This window comes from Salmo trutta, chromosome 28 (genome assembly GCF_901001165.1).
Source record: "Salmo trutta chromosome 28, fSalTru1.1, whole genome shotgun sequence".
In the NCBI taxonomy this organism is placed as follows: domain Eukaryota; kingdom Metazoa; phylum Chordata; class Actinopteri; order Salmoniformes; family Salmonidae; genus Salmo; species Salmo trutta.
The window spans coordinates 2093041-2108719 of NC_042984.1; the positions used below are offsets into that span (position 1 = coordinate 2093041).

Consider the following 15679-nt stretch of genomic DNA (forward strand, 5'->3'; position numbering starts at 1 on the left):
GGCCAGACTAATGTATTCCAAAAGTAGGGGGTGGTGAAATATTTAATAAATTTCCCCCCCCAAAAAAATACAATTTAAATGTTCATAGCGGAGTAAAAAAAAAAAAATAATAATAATAAATTTGTCAGTGTTTTAATCAATTAGTTTAATTTCAATTTACTAGGTAAGATACCCTACTGGGTTTTTTTTTCCTTCCCCCCATGCAGTCCAAGTTTTGGACATGGGCGGCGGTTCATTGTACCGTGCACATGTTGCTGCTCTGCTTTTCCAACTGAAGAAATACTAAAGCGGTGTTGGGAATAGCCCTAATGTCTCTATGGGAATAGCCGGCCAGGCAACCGTCCAGCACTGCGAAAACAACTCACTCAGAATCACGCAACTTTTCACACACATTTGTCTGCTTTTTGATCGTTGAGATTAGTTGTCAGCCTTTTTTTTTTTTACCTAGACAAGGTTGTTTTGGTTTTTTTTTTTGATACTACGGATCAAGGCCTGAATAATATCGGATGTGGTGAGTTAATGCTAATGCTAGCTAACTGTGGTGATGAAAAATGTCGTTGGAATTTGATTTTGCCCACAGTTGATTTTTTTTTTTGTTAGCTTAGAGGTAGCTAACTTGCTAACTACACAAGTCAATGTATCAACGTTAAACTGGTCAATTAACGGTTAGTTACTTCGCTAAAATGTACATTTATAGTGGTTATTTTGGCTATGGCGACAGTCCTTTCTTGATAAAATAAAAAATAACCTGTTTTTATCTTTATTTAACTAGGCAAGTCAGTTAAGAACAAATTCTTATTTTTAATGTATGTCGCGAGCTGACTAACGTCAACTACTTCGCCAACTTATTATAACTAACGTCGTTAGCAAACCACTGGTTAGCCAACGTTAAATCTAACTACGTTGGCTAGGTTAGCTAGCACATCGCTAGCTTGAGTCCATTGCCAGCCAGCTCGGCACGACGGATTCAGTTAAAACTAGCTAGCCAGATTGAAATGGGTTAGCTTGTGGCTACGTCGTCGGCTTTGTTACAACATGAAGCCATGGGGCCAGCTAGACCTAGTTAGCTATCCATGTCGTTCATTTAACGTTTCATTAACCAACGTTATACAGGAACATTCACAAGTCGCGTGTGTAATGAATGTTTTTATTAACGCTTGTAGAAAGTGAAGGTTTGTGATTTTAGTCTCACTTACATAAAGGAGGCTATTTGAATTCGTGCTGCGACAGAGATCCGAACCCTTTGCCACGGCCTCTTCCCCCCCCTCTGTACCCGAGAAGAAGCGGCCCACTTGGGCCTTTGTCATCTGCCAACCACCCCCTCCCCCCCAACATTAATTCGCTTCAATTATACTAAGGATGCTCACCCCATAACCCTAAAAAATATGGCTAAGTACTTCCATATTCACTTGGCTTGTGAGCCATCTATCATTGCAATAGCATGTAGGAAAAACATTCGACCATACAGCAAATCAAGTACCGTATCAACTCATTTCGACCCAGTGATGTGTGGTCTTTTACCTTGATGCACATCCCTGCACCCATACTAGGTAACAAGCACTGCAACCTGCCGGTGACAGTCTTAACGGTACTTTCTTACTGTTTCCTTTTGTATCCTATCAATTGACTTTCAGTTCTTCATCTGTCACACATGTCGCTTATCTTTTGTGTAGTGTGACCTGTCAGGATTCATTTTTCTGAGTGGCACGTTCATTTGTATCGTTCATTTGACCTGCTTGACCTGCTAGTGCTGGCCGCAGTGAGTCCCACAGCAGGATTTACCTCTCCTCCGGCTCAGCCGTGTCAATTCAACTTCATTAGTGCTCTGGGCATTAATTCAATATCCCATTTGAATGTTCATAGCGGAGGAAAAAAATACTGTTTTAATTTGTCAGCTTTCTAATCAATATATTTCGATTGAATTAAACTAATCTACTAGTTTAGATGCATACTGTTCAAGCAGTCCATGTTATTGGGGATGGGTGGTTTTTCAGTCTCTGTCCACATGTTGCTGCTTTGGTTTTCAGTTGGTAAGGAGTCCTGTGCGCTCTGGGCATTAATGACTCAAAAGATAAGTTATTTTTACTGAACGAGTCGAAAAGGTCCGAGTCAGTCAAAAGAGAGATTTTTTTTCTTAGTTTGCAATTTGTAAATGGTCGTTTTTAAATTGAAGAGATAATAGTTCATTAATATCAGTCAGTGCTTTTCTAAGGTTGAACTATGCAAGTCTAAAATTAGATTTATCAACATTAATGATTTGGTGTATTGACTCAGTCAAATGAATAGTTGTGAATCTGTTATTCATAGCTACTGTTATGAGGTAGACAGAGCACACAATATATTTAAGGCATGCCTATCTCAATGATTAAACTGTTTATCACTCTTGTTTTCCTGCACAGCTTTGCTCCATATTCTAGTGTTGTCCAGGGCTCAAAGCTGACCTTTTTTTTTTTTTTTTACAAGGAGGACATGTGCGCCTCAGTATACAAATAAATGTAGGAGCACAGTGAAAAATTAGAGGTAAAAAAAAAAGCGAGAATCCTTACATTTTATTTCTAGGTACACCGCTGCTCCTAAATTAAAATTCCAGGTACCACAACAAAATATTTAGAGGCATATGCCAGTAAATGGTTGCTCTAAAGTCCTGTTGTCACTCAAATCTTTCCAAGTTCATGAAATGGTCTACATCCTCCCAACTAGTATTTTAATTATTAACATGTCCAACACCGATGTGAGTTTACTATGACCATATGTCCAGAGTAAAAATGCATGAATGAAATCTCTTCCCGAGTCAAATGGGGACCGTTTACTCCAGTTCATTCATTATACAGTATTTTAGGGAACGACAAAGCCACGCACCTTCCCTGACCGGTGGGTGAGAGCTAGAGTTGAGGCTTCCGTAGCTAACGAGGGACGGAGTGGGAAACGGAGTGTGTTCCTCACGGAGGTTTAATAAGAACGGGTACCGAGGCCAGCCTTTCCTGTTGCATTATTAACCGTCTTCCGCACCGGGTTCCACTACTTACCACAGCTACAGTCAAATTTGGCTATATCGTTACAATGAATGAAAACAAAACTGTTTGCTTTTTGGTTATAATTTAAGCTTAGCAGAGTGGTTATTTCTTCAATTTCTATGAATAAAATCAGTTTTTTTTTCTTCTCCAACCTAACGTTTTTAAAATGTGATTTGTAATACCAGAAAGGGAAGGACTAGGCGGTGTTTCTGACTGTGGTAACTAGTGACGACCTCCTCCTCCGCTCTGCCATTTTGGTTTTGTTCACCGTCTTGCAGTCAGCAACGCGATTACACACGACTCATCCAGTGACTCGACATTATAGCCCATATAGCCCGAAGCCTTTCAACCCGCACTCTCTAACAATCATCCAACTACAATCATCATCATCATCGTTGTTATTGTTGCTGTTTAAAACGAGCCGCACTAGAGGAGCGGTTTGCACTGAGAAGGGGACAGAGAAGGATTATTGGTAAGGCAGGCAAATCAATGGACACGACTGCTAGCTACTTCTCCTAGCTAACGTTATAGTAGCCACTCGCTAATGTAGCTACAAACGGTTATTTCACGTCGATGTATTTTCCTTTTTGAATGCCATCTGCTTAGTCATAGCCAATACATTTCCCTCAGAGGTTCAGATGTTTGCTAGCTAACGTTGTTACTGAGAGGCTTTTAAAAAATAAATAATAATAAAAATAATAATCCAACGTTAGCATTCACAGCCATAACTTCAGTTCCGCACTACGGGTGCTAGCTAGGCCGCTGTTCTCCAGTCACGGATAGGGAGGCAGTCTGGTACTAGATCGTTAATTAATCATGTTCCCACCGAGTCCCAACGTGAACCGCTATACAAAATCACTTGTGATTATCGGTACACGGTCTAAGTGACTTCGCTTTTGACCTGTTGCTGCTGTTCGCTAATATTTTACGTCCTTGTTGTCTGGGCTAGCTAGCTAGCTTGTTTTTATTCACAACTAGACCGATTCGTTGTTGGTCAAGTGCTTACTTTGTTCTTAGCCAGTGAATATTCACTCGAAATAACACCGTTAATAAGTCACATATTATTATGACTTGAGTTTTGCTGTATCATTGTGGTATTTTCATGTTTAGCTTTAGATTGACCGGGCATTGATTTAGCTACCCGTGTCCACATTTTTGACGATTGAATTCCCACAATTTAAGTTTAATAGTTGTCATTCCCGATCAGTCGTTGTTTGTGTGATCATATTCTATGTGCTAAGTACAGTGCTAGGTAGCCTCAGTGGAGGCAACCTTTCCGACTCTTGTTGGCTGGTTGTCATGAATCTAGAAGTTACTGTCCCGGAATGAGTGGTAGCTCATGGGCCCGTTACTATATAGCTATTTACCGGTAGATTCGTTCATCGTTTTTACACGTGTAGTTTTTGTATGTGTAGCTATAACGTTTTATTATGTCTGTACTTGTAGAAATAATAATGGACTTTTTCAACAAACTTTGACCGTTCTCTTTAGGTTTCGTTTCCTGGTGTGATGGCTACACTGTCATCAATAACCTGACATGCTAGAGTTAAATAGCGTTTTATATCCTGTTGTTCTGTACGGCCTTGGTTACAGCCCCCAACCACGAGGCATTGTGAGGTTGTTGCACCCCTATAGTTCACTGCAGTAAAAGGTTAATGAATCAGCGTTTTTATAGTGTTTGAGGCAGAGATGGGGTGTGGCTTTACAGATGATAAACATTACTGGAAAAGTCAGGGCAGCCATTTCCTATAGTATAGTAAACAATACCGTAACATAAACAACACGCCTTGTTCTTACTCTCTCTCACAGCGTCTGAAAGGAGCTGATAATGCCACTATTCATATCCGTTCCTAGGGCCCGGCTTGTCAGTGTTCTACCACATTGTGTTTGGCTAGAGGCCAGTTTAGCTGCTCGCCTAGAAATCTCTTTCTCCCCCCTGGATGAGAAGGATTCAATGACCTCTAGTTGATGGAGGGAGAGATGGGGGAAAAAGGATGGCTAGGTGGATGGAGGGAGGGCTGGATGGAGGGAGTGAGTAAGGGGTAGAGAGATGGAGGGAGAGATGGAAAAAAGGATGGCTAGGTGGATGGAGGGCTGGATGGAGTGAGTGAGTGAGTAAGGGGTAGAGAGATGGTGGGAGGGGTAAAGATGGTGGGAGGGGGTAGAGATGGTGGGAGGGGTAGAGATGGTGGGAGGGGGTAGAGATGGAGGGAGGGGTAGAGATGGTGGGAGGGCTGGATGGAGGGAGTGAGTAAGGGATAGAAAGAGGGGGAGGGAGGGAGAGATGGAAAGAAGGATGGATAGCTGGATGGAGGGATGGATGGAGGGAGTGAGTAAGGGATAGAAAGAGGGTGGGATGGATGGGCGGATGGAGGGAGTGAGTAAGGGATAGATGGAGGGAGGGATGGATGGGCGGATGGAGGGAGTGAGTAAGGGATAGATGGAGGGTGTTGTACTCTAGAAGTGTAGATGTGTGGACAGACACCATCAGTCCTTGTTCTGTAGGTACAGACTGTTTTCAGTTACTTGGAATGGTGTTACCTCAGCCCTCCTGGTCTCCATTATTCCTACCCATGGTGTTACCTCAGCCCTCCTGGTCTCCATTATTCCTACCCATGGTGTTACCTCAGCCCTCCTGGTCTCCATTACTCCTACCCATGGTGTTACCTCAGCCCTACAGGTCTCCATTACTCCTACCCATGGTGTTACCTCAGCCCTACAGGTCTCCATTATTCCTACCCATGGTGTTACCTCAGCCCTACAGGTCTCCATTTATCCTACCCATGGTGTTACCTCAGCCCTACCGGCCTCCATTGCTCCTACCCATTGACATTACCTGGTCAGACGAGGGCTTATTGAGTTCTTAGCCAGACAGGCTCGTTGCACAACAACATGTCATCTACTAAATCGCTGTACACACCATGGTCAACTATTTCAGTGTTGTTATTTTTAAAATATTAGCCAGATTGTGTCAGTGGAACTGTCCAGTGCTGCAGCATGTTAGTGTACAGACCACTGTTATGTCAGCTGTTATACCAGCTGTGTGTGCTGTATACTCAGCTGTATGTGTGTGTGTGCTGTATACTCAGCTGTGTGTGTGTGTGCTGTATACTCAGCTGTGTGTGTGTGTGCTGTATACTCAGCTGTGTGTGTGTGCTGTATACTCAGCTGTGTGTGTGTGTGTGTGCTGTATACTCAGCTGTGTGTGTGTGTGTGCTGTATACTCAGCTGTGTGTGTGTGTGTGTGCTGTATACTCAGCTGTGTGTGTGTGTGTGCTGTATACTCAGCTGTGTGTGTGCTGTATACTCAGCTGTGTGTGTGTGTGTGTTGTATACTCAGCTGTGTGTGTGCTGTATACTCAGCTGTGTGTGTGCTGTATACTCGGCTGTGTGTGTGTGCTGTATACTCGGCTGTGTGTGCGTGTGCCGTATACTCGGCTGTGTGTGCGTGTGCCGTATACTCGGCTGTGTGTGCGTGTGCCGTATACTCGGCTGTGTGTGCGTGTGCCGTATACTCGGCTGTGTGTGCGTGTGCCGTATACTCGGCTGTGTGTGCGTGTGTTGTATACTCGGCTGTGTGTGTGTTGTATACTCGTGTGTGTGTTGTATACTCAGCTGTGTGTGTGTGCTGTATACTCAGCTGTGTGTGTGTTTCCAGATGTCCAGCTCGCCGCTGTCCAAGAAGCGTCGCGTGTCAGACTCCGAGACGAAGACGGGATCCCACTGCTCCTCCTCTAACTCTGTCAGAACTGAACTGTCTCACACCCCCTCCAACGTACGTACACACACACACACACACACACCCTCCAACGTACACACACACACACACCCTCCAACGTACACACACCCTCCAACGTACGTACACACACACCCTCCAACGTACACACACCCTCCAACGTACGTACACACACACCCTCCAACGTACGTACACACACACCCACCAACGTACGTACGTACACACACACCCACCAACGTACGTACGTACACACACACCCACCAACGTACGTACGTACACACACACCCACCAACGTACGTACGTACACACACACCCACCAACGTACGTACGTACACACACACCCACCAACGTACGTACGTACACACACACCCACCAACGTACGTACGTACACACACACCCACCAACGTACGTACGTACACACACACACCAACGTACACACACACACCCACCAACGTACACACACACACCCACCAACGTACACACACACACACACACACACCAACGTACGTACACACACACACACACTGCTCCTCTGTCTGTTTTAACTGATCTTTCTGACAGTCGTGTGTGGGACTGGTTCTCACTCCTGTTGTTTTCTCCAGGGCATGGCTAAGAATGGCAATGATGCTGAGATCGACGAAGGCCTGTACTCCAGACAGCTGTAAGTACCATATCTATAGCCCAATAACACACACTCAACCTGGGGTACTTGGGAAGACCCATCACAACGTCCAGTAGGCCTTGTGACGGGGTTGGATACTGCGACCAAAATAGTCTGACCGTTTGAGGTGGCAATGCGACAACACATTTTTAATTGGTTGCGTTTTAGTTTTCGGTTCACAATTTGCCTTTTAGTTTTTTTTTAATCATGATTTCATGTGCAATTGACCAAAAATAAACCAACTTTCTGAAGAGGAAACAACTGCAGGGGAATGCCCCTGTGTGTGTGGGGTGCGAGTAGGGTCTATGGGATGTCTGAAGTCACTTACAGGCACCATTATTCAGTCTTCTGTCCATCAGTCACTGGGAGACAAATCCACCTTTCAGCAGGACAATAACCTAAAACACAAGGCCAAATCTACGCTGGTGTCGCTTACCAAGATGACATGGAATGTTCCTTAGTGGCCTTGTTACAGTTTTGACATGAATTGTCTGGAAAATCTATGGCAAGACTACAAATTGTCTAACAATGATCAACAACCAGCTTGAGAGCTTAAAGAATTTTAAAGAGAAAGCTTTGAGACGTACCCAGAAACACTCACAGCTGTAATCGCTGCCAAAGGTGATTTTGGCCTTTCTTGGGAGTTTTTCCTAGCCACCGTGCTTCTACACCTGCATTGCTTGCTGTTTGGGGGTTTTAGGCTGGGTTTCTGTACAGCACTTTGAGATATCAGCTGATGTAAGAAGGGCTATATAAATACATTTGATTTGATTTTAACATGTAATGACTCATGGGGTTGAATATTTATATCAAGATATATTAGTTTATTATTTTCCATAAAACATTTTTTTGTCGCAAATGTTTACATTTTTCCCCCCACTTTCACACTAGAGTATTTTGTGTAGCTCGCTTTCAAATTCTAAAAAAATTAAATCCATTTTAATCCCGCTTTGCAACTGAAAGTGGAAGCAGTCAAGGGGTGTACGTACTCTCTGAATGCACTGTAGCATTAGACATGGGAAAATGTCTAGAATTGCAGGAAATTTACTTAAAAATGGAAACATTTCTCTTCACCACCAAGATAAGGTCCTCTAATTTGTTAAAAATAATCAGCCAGGCTGGCCACTCCCACCACCTAAGCCCTCTTTTGATCCAGGAAAAACCCTGGCCTGTATTCTCTCCTCCGTAGCTACGTGTTGGGCCGTGATGCTATGAAGCGCATGCGGAACTACAGCGTCCTAGTCTCAGGGCTGAGAGGGCTAACGTAGTGTTATAAAGGTGTTATGTAGTCTTATAAACCCTGTATTCTCTCCTCCGTAGTTACGTGTTGGGCCATGATGCTATGAAACGCATGCAGCGTTCCAGTGTCCTGGTCTCAGGGCTGAGAGGGCTGACGTAGTGTCTTATAAAGCCTGTATTCTCCTCCATAGCTACGTGTTGGGCTATGAAGCGCATGCAGAGCTCCAGCGTCCTGGTCTCAGGGCTGAGAGGGCTGACGTGGTGTTATAAAGGTGTTATGTAGTCTTATAAACCCTGTATTCGCTCCTCCGTAGTTACGTGTTGGGCCATGATGCTATGAAGCGCATGCAGCGCTCCAGTGTCCTGGTCTCAGGGATGAGAGGGCTGGGCGTGGAGATTGCTAAGAATGTCATCCTGGGAGGAGTGAAGAGTGTTACCCTGCACGACCAGGGACAGGCCGAGTGGAGAGACCTCTCCTCACAGGTACACTACGGGACTTCTCTCTCGTTCTGCATCCTCTCTCTCTCTCCTCTCGTTCTGCATCCTCTCTCTCTCTCCTCTCGTTCTGCATCCTCTCTCTCTCTCTCCTCTCGTTCTGCATCCTCTCTCTCTCTCCTCTCGTTCTGCATCCTCTCTCTCTCTCCTCTCGTTCTGCATCCTCTCTCTCTCTCCTCTCGTTCTGCATCATTTCTCTGTGTGTTTGTAACTTATCTTCTGTATGAAGCAAGCAATGTATCATGAGTTGGAAGTGGTGGGCCACTCAACCCCAGTCCCAGGCCGGTATGGGATTGTTTTAATCACTGGCTATGTTGTCAGGTCCACTCACATTGTTTGTTATTTAGCTCCATGTTCATCCTGTTTGCAACAAGGAACTAAAGTAATACTGCAACAACAAAACAAAAAAAATGTTGCAACGCAATTCACAGTGTTATGTTTGTGAAAAATACAACACGATACTGGTTGCCACCCTCCATATTTTCAAGCATAATGGTAATTGCATCATGTTATGGGTATGCTTGTTACCATTAGGGACTGGGCAGTTTTTCAGGATAAAGCACAGGTTAAACACAGGCTAAGCACAGGTTAAATCCTAGAGGAAAACCTGGTTGTCTGCTTTCTACCAGACACTGGGAGATGAATTGACCTTTCAGCAGGACAATAACCTAAAACACAAGGTCATGGAGGACCCATCTCTGTATTAACGTTCTCTCTCTGTCTCCAGTTCTTCCTGCGTGAGGAGGACCCATCCCTGTATTAACGTTCTCTCTCTGTCTCCAGTTCTTCCTGCGTGAGGAGACCCATCCCTGTATTAACGTTCTCTCTCTCTCTCCTGTCTCCAGTTCTTCCTGCGTGAGGAGGACCCATCCCTGTATTAACGTTCTCTCTCCTGTCTCCAGTTCTACCTGCGTGAGGAGACCATCCCTGTATTAACGTTCTCTCTCTCCTGTGTCCAGTTCTACCTGCGTGAGGAGACCCATCCCTGTATTAACGTTCTGTCTCTCTCTCCTGTCTCCAGTTCTACCTGCGTGAGGAGACCCATCCCTGTATTAACGTTCTCTCTCTCCTGTCTCCAGTTCTACCTGCGTGAGGAGACCCATCCCTGTATTAACGTTCTGTCTCCAGTTCTTCCTGCGTGAGGAGACCATCTCTGTATTAACGTTCTCTCTCCTGTCTCCAGTTCTACCTGCGTGAGGAGGACCTGGGGAAGAACAGGGCGGAGGTGTCTCGGACTCGCCTGGCTGAACTCAACAGCTATGTACCTGTAGTAGCCTACACTGGAGCCCTCGTCGACGACTACCTGACTCAGTTCCAGGTAAAACTACATTACCCATCAACCCCTTTACCTAGTTAAAGTGGAACTGACAGCGTTTTTTAACTTATCAGATATGAAATAATCATATAAAAAATATCAACTTCCTAGTTAATGCTACAAAAGCAACTTTATGAGGTTTTAAAAATAGGTTCTATTTGACTCTATGACATGATGTACAGTAAGGCATTGTTGGCAGAATAAATTCACCAATACATTTCTTGGTAGTCCAAAAACATGTTGCTATCAGGTTGTAAATCCCAGCTGGTCTGGTATCTTGTTTAGCTAGCTGCTAGGAGGATGTCATGTAAATCCCAGCTGGTCTGGTGCATTGTTTAGCTAGCTGCTAGGGGGATGTCATGTAAATCCCAGCTGGTCTGGTGCATTGTTTAGCTAGCTGCTAGGGGGATGTCATGTAAATCCCAGCTGGTCTGGTGCATTGTTTAGCTAGCTGCTAGGAGGATGTCATGTAAATCCCAGCTGGTCTGGTGCATTGTTTAGCTAGCTGCTAGGGGGATGTCATGTAAATCCCAGCTGGTCTGGTGCATTGTTTAGCTAGCTGCTAGGAGGATGTCATGTAAATCCCAGCTGGTCTGGTGCATTGTTTAGCTAGCTGCTAGGGGATGTCATGTAAATCCCAGCTGGTCTGGTGCATTGTTTAGCTAGCTACTAGGAGGATGTCATGTAAATCCCAGCTGGTCTGGTGCATTGTTTAGCTAGCTACTAGGAGGATGTCATGTAAATCCCAGCTGGTCTGGTGCATTGTTTAGCTAGCTGCTAGGGGGATGTCATGTAAATCCCAGCTGGTCTGGTGCATTGTTTAGCTAGCTGCTAGGGGGATGTCATGTAAATCCCAGCTGGTCTGGTGCATTGTTTAGCTAGCTGCTAGGGGGATGTCATGTAAATCCCAGCTGGTCTGGTGCATTGTTTAGCTAGCTGCTAGGGGGATGTCATGTAAATCCCAGCTGGTCTGGTGCATTGTTTAGCTAGCTGCTAGGGGGATGTCATGTAAATCCCAGCTGGTCTGGTGCATTGTTTAGCTAGCTGCTAGGGGGATGCCATGTAAATCCCAGCTGGTCTGGTGCATTGTTTAGCTAGCTGCTAGGGGGATGCCATGTAAATCCCAGCTGGTCTGGTGCATTGTTTAGCTAGCTACTAGGAGGATGACATGTAAATCCCAGCTGGTCTGGTGCATTGTTTAGCTAGCTGCTAGGGGGATGTCATGTAAATCCCAGCTGGTCTGGTGCATTGTTTAGCTAGCTGCTAGGGGGATGTCATGTAAATCCCAGCTGGTCTGGTGCATTGTTTAGCTAGCTGCTAGGGGGATGCCATGTAAATCCCAGCTGGTCTGGTGCATTGTTTAGCTAGCTGCTAGGGGGATGTCATGTAAATCCCAGCTGGTCTGGTGCATTGTTTAGCTAGCTGCTAGGAGGATGTCATGTAAATCCCAGCTGGTCTGGTGCATTGTTTAGCTAGCTGCTAGGGGGATGTCATGTAAATCCCAGCTGGTCTGGTGCATTGTTTAGCTAGCTACTAGGAGGATGTCATGTAAATCCCAGCTGGTCTGGTGCATTGTTTAGCTAGCTGCTAGGGGGATGTCATGTAAATCCCAGCTGGTCTGGTGCATTGTTTAGCTAGCTGCTAGGGGGATGTCATGTAAATCCCAGCTGGTCTGGTGCATTGTTTAGCTAGCTGCTAGGGGGATGTCATGTAAATCCCAGCTGGTCTGGTGCATTGTTTAGCTAGCTGCTAGGGGGATGTCATGTAAATCCCAGCTGGTCTGGTGCATTGTTTAGCTAGCTGCTAGGGGGATGTCATGTAAATCCCAGCTGGTCTGGTGCATTGTTTAGCTAGCTGCTAGGGGGATGTCATGTAAATCCCAGCTGGTCTGGTGCATTGTTTAGCTAGCTGCTAGGGGGATGTCATGTAAATCCCAGCTGGTCTGGTGCATTGTTTAGCTAGCTGCTAGGGGGATGTCATGTAAATCCCAGCTGGTCTGGTGCATTGTTTAGCTAGCTGCTAGGGGGATGTCATGTAAATCCCAGCTGGTCTGGTGCATTGTTTAGCTAGCTGCTAGGGGGATGCCATGTAAATCCCAGCTGGTCTGGTGCATTGTTTAGCTAGCTGCTAGGGGGATGCCATGTAAATCCCAGCTGGTCTGGTGCATTGTTTAGCTAGCTACTAGGAGGATGACATGTAAATCCCAGCTGGTCTGGTGCATTGTTTAGCTAGCTACTAGGAGGATGTCATGTAAATCCCAGCTGGTCTGGTGCATTGTTTAGCTAGCTGCTAGGGGGATGTCATGTAAATCCCAGCTGGTCTGGTGCATTGTTTAGCTAGCTACTAGGAGGATGTCATGTAAATCCCAGCTGGTCTGGTGCATTGTTTAGCTAGCTGCTAGGGGGATGACATGTAAATCCCAGCTGGTCTGGTGCATTGTTTAGCTAGCTACTAGGAGGATGTCATGTAAATCCCAGCTGGTCTGGTGCATTGTTTAGCTAGCTGCTAGGGGGATGTCATGTAAATCCCAGCTGGTCTGCTATCTTGTTTGCTGCTTCCATTCGGGATACGCTGTTTCAGTTTCAATATTTCGGACCAAAAAAACCCGGAGAAATGTAACTAAGGCTGTGAATGTCAATACAGTTAAACTAGCAAGGTCAATGATCACAAGTCAGTCGTAAGGTGGCTAATATGCCTAGCATGTCTTTATGTAGCTAATTATCAAGCTAAAAACACAGAGCCTAATGTAAGCTAGGAGGATGTCATTGGAAGAGTGGGTGAGTGACCAGCTTTTTGGTCACCCATCAAGTTAGCTTTGGTCAAGTAATCATCTGGGCAAGTTGGTTTTTTATTTTTACTATTTTCTACATTGTAGAATAATAGTGAAGACATCAAAACTATGAAATAACGCATATAGAATCATGTAGTAACCAAGAAAGTGTTTAACAAATCAAAGTGTAGTTTATATTTGAGTTTCTTCAAAGTAGCCACCCTTTGCCTTGATGACAGTTTTGCACACTCTTGGCATTCTCTCAACCAGCTTCATGAGGTAGTCACCTGGAATGCATTTCAATTAACAGGTGTGCCTTAATTTGTGGAATTTCTTTCCTCCTTAATGCATTTATGCCAGTCAGTTGTGTTGTGACAAGGTAGGGATGGTTTACAGAATTTAGCCCTATTTGGTAAAAGATCAAATCCATATTATGACAAGAACAGCTCAAATAAGCAAAGAGAAACGACAGTCCATCATTACTTTAAGACATGAAGGTCAGTCAATATGGAAAATGTCAAGTGCCGTCGCAAAAGCCGTCAAGGGCTATGATAAAACTGTCTCTCATGAGGACCGCCACAGGAAAGGAAGACCCAGAGTTACCTCTGCTGCAGAGGACAAGTTCATTAGAGTTACCAGCCTCAGAAATTGCAGCACAAATAAATGCTTCAGAGTTCAAGTAACAGACACATCTCAACATCAACTGTTCAGAGGAGACTGTGTGAATCAGGCCTTCATGGTGGAATTGCTGCAAAGAAACCACTACTAAAGGACTCCAATAAAAATAAGAGACTTGCTTGGACCAAGAAACACAAGCAATGGACATTAGACCGGTGGAAATCTGTCCTTTGGTCTGGAGTCCAAATGGGAGATTTTTGGTTCCAACTGCCATGTCTTTGTGAGACGCGGTGTGGGTGAACGGATGATCTCTGCATGTGTATTTCCCACCGTGAAGCATGGAGGAGGAGGTGTGGTGGTGCTTTGCTGGTGACACTGTCAGTGATTTATTTAGAATTCAAGGCACACTTAACCAGCATGTCTACCACAGCATTCTGCAGCGATACGCCAGTCCCACTATGCGCAAACCAGATGGGGTATCATTTGTTTTTCAACAAGACAATGACCCAAAACACATCTCCAGGCTGTGTAAGGGCTATTTTACCAAGAAGGAGAGTGATGGAATGCTGCATCAGATGACCTGGCCTCCACAATCACCTGACCTCAACCAAATTGAAATGGTTTGGTATTAGTTGGACCGCAGAGTGAAGGAAAAGCAGCCAACAAGTGCTCAGCATATGTGGGAACTCCTTCAAGACTGTTGAAAAAGCATTCCAGGTTAAGCTGGTTGAGAGTGCCACGAGTGTGCAAAGCTGTCATTAAGGCAAAGGGTGGCTACTTTGAAGAAACTCTTATAGTCAGTGCGCTAGGCCTTTCTATCGGCAATCAAAAGCTGCATTCTTGCAACTTCAGAAAAGCATGGCCTATCACCACTGAATAGGCTAGGATATTCTACACGCGACAGATTGAAGACACACTGTCATCGTTAGCGAAGAGAAAGAGCAGGGGCGTAATCATTATTTCATTTTAGTCATTTAGCAGACGCTCTTATCCAGAGCGACTTACAGTAGTGAATGCATACATTTCATACATTTTTTCTTTTTTTTCTCCGTACTGGTCCCCCGTGGGAATCGAACCCACAACCCTGGCGTTGTAAACACCATGCTCTACCAACTGAGCAACACGGGACATAGTAGTTCCTTACCATTGTGTGTGTGTGTGTGTGTGTGTGTGTGTGTGTGTGATTATGTGTGTCTGTGTTGTAGGTTGTGGTCCTCACCAACTCCCCTCTAGAGGAGCAGCAGCGCGTTGGAGACTTCTGTCACAGTAACGGCATCAAGTTGGTGGTCGCTGACACGCGGGGACTCTTCGGACAGCTCTTCTGTGACTTCGGAGAGGAGATGCTGGTGAACGATACCAACGGAGAGCAGCCTCTCTCTGCTATGATCTCCATGATCACCAAGGTTAGTACCCTACTACGCCCTAGCTCCCCTAGCTCCTACGCCCTAGCTCCTACGCCCTAGCTCCTACGCCCTAGCTCCTACGCCCTAGACTAAGATCTGATTGGACCTAAGACGGTAAGTTGGTCCACCACTAGATGTGTTTGGAACCCCGCCGCTGCTAAACCGTGTTCGCCACTTTATAATTTTCTTTGTGGTCATTTTTATGGTTGGTAAAAAAATATATAAACTTAAACAAGTAAAACCCAGATATATAGTATGGAGAACATTTAATATAAGATCCTCTGAGAGAACTAACCACCACCAACCTGGGTGATCATGGACCCTACACCCTGAGTGTTGTTATCACCCAGGGTGGTGTCCTACTAGATAGACCCTACGCCCTGAGTGTTGTCATCACCCAGGGTGGTGTCCTACTAGATAGACCCTGA

The 15679-nt window shown here is 45.1% G+C and overlaps 1 protein-coding gene across 1 annotated transcript in view; it reads left to right on the plus strand.

Annotated features, from left to right (window-relative positions):
• Window positions 1-258: 258 nt before the first annotated feature.
• The window catches only part of LOC115165258 (ubiquitin-like modifier-activating enzyme 1), a gene marked incomplete at its 3' end in the record, with an annotated part of 35593 nt that continues 20172 nt past the window's right edge, over window positions 259-15679 (plus strand). Inside the window, 6 exon segments of the mRNA XM_029718261.1 lie at window positions 259-511; window positions 6673-6789; window positions 7353-7411; window positions 8965-9133; window positions 10329-10463; window positions 15054-15251. Of these exon segments, the coding sequence (XP_029574121.1) occupies window positions 6673-6789; window positions 7353-7411; window positions 8965-9133; window positions 10329-10463; window positions 15054-15251 (678 nt within the window).